This window comes from Opisthorchis viverrini (genome assembly GCF_000715545.1).
Source record: "Opisthorchis viverrini unplaced genomic scaffold opera_v5_290, whole genome shotgun sequence".
NCBI classification, from domain to species: Eukaryota; Metazoa; Platyhelminthes; class Trematoda; order Opisthorchiida; family Opisthorchiidae; genus Opisthorchis; species Opisthorchis viverrini.
Window position 1 is genome coordinate 296,883 of NW_008751944.1, and position 3,178 is coordinate 300,060.

Below are 3,178 nucleotides of genomic sequence, written 5' to 3' on the forward strand. Positions count from 1 at the left end.
TAGACAAAACTTTTTTTCATTTCGGTTAGTAGCTGCGTGGAATGACCTTCCTCCGACGGTTGTACACGCTCCTTCTCGAACCCAATTTAAAGCACTATTAGACATTTATTTATGCGAATCCTCGCGCTGGCGAGCATACTGCCCCTCGCTGAGAACATAAAGAGCAGTGCTACACCCTTTTTTCACTTGCGCCTTTCAGGTGAACGACAGCCACTGACCGACAAGAACAAAACCGACCCGGGAAACTTGAGCAAAAGCCTCGATCCTGTGTATCAATCCGTGAATCCGTGACTGTGCAGAGGGTGCCGCCCGGATTGCCTTTGATTTGGAAAATTTTGTGCCATGTGCGTATACATGCGTTGAAACCGTGTCAAAAAAACAGGACTACCATCCGCCGGAGTCCCTTCACCCTGGAGGCAACAAGGAACCCTGCGCATTTTCAGGGGTCCATGAACCTAGAAGACAGTCCGGCTTTCCACATGTATGCACACAAGCTGGATCTGTTGAACTGAACGCGTTGTTTGAGCTTGCCCTCAAGGTTGATTTAACGGCTTAAATGATCCACAGCTGGCGGTTCCAATGGACGAGAAAACGCCTCTCATAACAGCCGGTAAGTCTGGACGCAGGCCTTACTCAGCTGCGAATCTTAAAGAGGCGCCAATACGTCAGCCTCCTTCTAGGCCCGTCGTCGAACAAGCTCGTACCACTACCGGAGACAACCACGCCACAATCAATTGTCAGGTTTGCAACCATGTGGTTTCAATCGAGAATCGGGAAAAACAAATGGTTGTACGCTGTCCGGCATGTGCAGAGGCCACGGTAACATAATATCCTGTAGGGTAAACTCCTTTTCAGCCCATAAAAGGTCCACCAGCTGGAAAACAGTATGTTCGTTGTCCATGCAACTGCTTGCTGATATGCAGCACAGCAACCACGAGAGTTGGCTGCCCCAGGCCCGAATGTCAGAAAGTCATTGTCCTGTACGAGGTAAGTGCTCCTTGCTTCACCTGGCTTAGCTTCGAAGTTGAGCTGTGTGTACGTCTGTGTAGTTAGATACCGACCCCAAACTTGGAACATGAAAAGTCCGGACAATCCCATTAATCAGTTGAAGTTGATTTACATCGGTGCTTATTCAGTGGACACTGGATTCATTGAGCTACCGCATGAAGATAAGCCTCTCAGAGGGCGTAGTAATTAGAGAAATTAGCATATGTGCTGCTGCCCGCCCAGCCAGCGACGGTCGGTCTCGTGCACCAGAGCACGTTAGCGAGATGTCGAGTCTTTCCTGCATGGTCACCGGAAAAAGCAGTAAATAGCGTCACGGTAGGTATGTTTCCAAAACGGTTTGTACGGTGTGCGATAGCGACTTTGCCGATAATCGCCCCGATGCTAGAGTCGACCGGTGCGCCCACGGACACATTCAGAGTCACATGTCTCTGGCCGCCTTATGGTGTCAGAGCTATAGTTGGTTGGCACTTGAGCAGACTACGATCTACGCCCGGTTTGAGATACCTCACAGTTTTGCCAGGCGAGCTGCACAGAGGCGACTCTCAAGGTATCCAGTCAAGCGGGCATCATTCTAGCCGGCGATTTAGGGGATGCCGATCCTTGTACAGCTTGTCACAGCGGCCTCCGGATCGCCACAGATGCGCAATCAGTTGAGATTGATAAGCAGTTTGCTTGGAATTTGAAGGGGCGAGATGGCCGAAGTGGGTAGAGCGCGAATTTACTGACCGGAAGGCCCGTGGTTCGAACCCGACCTCTGCCACTCGACTTCCCCTGTCTAGGCTTGGGCAACCTGGCAGTATCTCAGCCCTCGTGCTTCCTTCTGGTGGCATGGCAGGTAGGCACCGAAAGGGTGCTACAGCTGAACGATTTTTTTGGAATTTGAATTATTTCTTATGTGCGGTGCATCCAGTGCCACGCGAGCTCACTGTAAAAGCGCTGGTAGCTTGAAAGCTGGTGGCTTTGATTCTCAGGCGTTTCGGCACACGTTAATCCTAATTTTTCCTTCAGACAGCCGACAACCGTGTTTTTCGGTCTCAAATCTGCTTTTACTTTCGTTGATCAGAAACTGTGTCAGTATCTGACAAAGGGTGCACCTTCTAAATTGTTGTCTCTGGTAAGGGCCCTGTATGCCTCCTCCCCTGGACGCGTGTCTGCGGTCGATTCTCTTGAGTTTACTACATCCGATGGTGTCAGACAGTGGTGCCCTCTGTCGCTCTTTCCCTTCAGTTTTGTAACAGATATACTTTTTGGAGTGACGCTAACGTCGGAGATCGAAATGCTATTGCCACGTCCGCTCACGGACATCGAGTACGCCGATGATTTTCCTCTCCTTGGATCGGACCCTTAGAACTGCATGCTATTTTAACTAATGTGAATAGTTGTGCATACTTCGGTTTGCTCTTCGCCCGTGTAAAGCATAAAGTACCACTGCAAGACCGTGGGATCGAACACAGACATTATGCTTGCGGGTGAAACGGTCGATCTGGTAGAAATGCTCATCTATCTGGAAAGCTGCTTAAATCCAGGTTGACTGGCAAAATACGAAATCTTTCCCCGGATTGTGAAGGTTAAGCCAGCCTCTGACATTGGCGGTGGTCTAATCTGCCCTACTTTACGGGTCACAGGTGTGGCTGTTGGATGCGTGAGAATTTCGGAAACTGTTTAGCCATCAGTGCCCCCGAAACCTGGCGTGGGTCTGGTGGGGACATCAGGCGAGTCCTGCTGAGGTAGTCCAGTTGGTTTTCGGGGAAACCTCTCGACAGATTAGCTGGTTACACCCCACAGGTTACGCTGTTAACGCCATGTGTTCCGTACACCAGAGGACACTTTACCTGTAGAGCACTCTGCGCCCAGCCTTGTGTCGGATGGAGACGACCCAGGGGTGGTCAGTGCGTGTCCAGGCAACAAAGCACAAAGGCCCTTGTTAGTCAACTCTGTCGCGTTGTTAACTGTCGTCTTCCCGGATGGGGGCCGTGGACTGAAACAAACTAGTTTTTATTGACCCTGACAGATGTGGCTGTCACGCAGCCAATGGGGTTGTTGCGTCAAGACTCTCGCCTTCACTTCGTAGTTCTCATTCCCTGCCATATTGGACAAAGAGATCCATTTATCGTCCCTACTCAGTTTGGACCGTCGCCCATGCGCACGCGAATCCCTCAAACGCCAAATA

General features: G+C 50.6%; 1 protein-coding gene across 1 annotated transcript in view; it reads left to right on the forward strand.

Annotated features, from left to right (window-relative positions):
- Positions 1–579: 579 nt before the first annotated feature.
- T265_09562 (hypothetical protein) overlaps positions 580–3,178 on the forward strand; it is a gene marked incomplete at both ends in the record, with an annotated part of 19,419 nt that continues 16,820 nt past the window's right edge. The window contains 2 exons of the mRNA XM_009175670.1: positions 580–819; positions 856–987. Of these exons, the coding sequence (XP_009173934.1) occupies positions 580–819; positions 856–987 (372 nt within the window). The remainder of the gene's footprint in view (positions 820–855; positions 988–3,178) is intronic.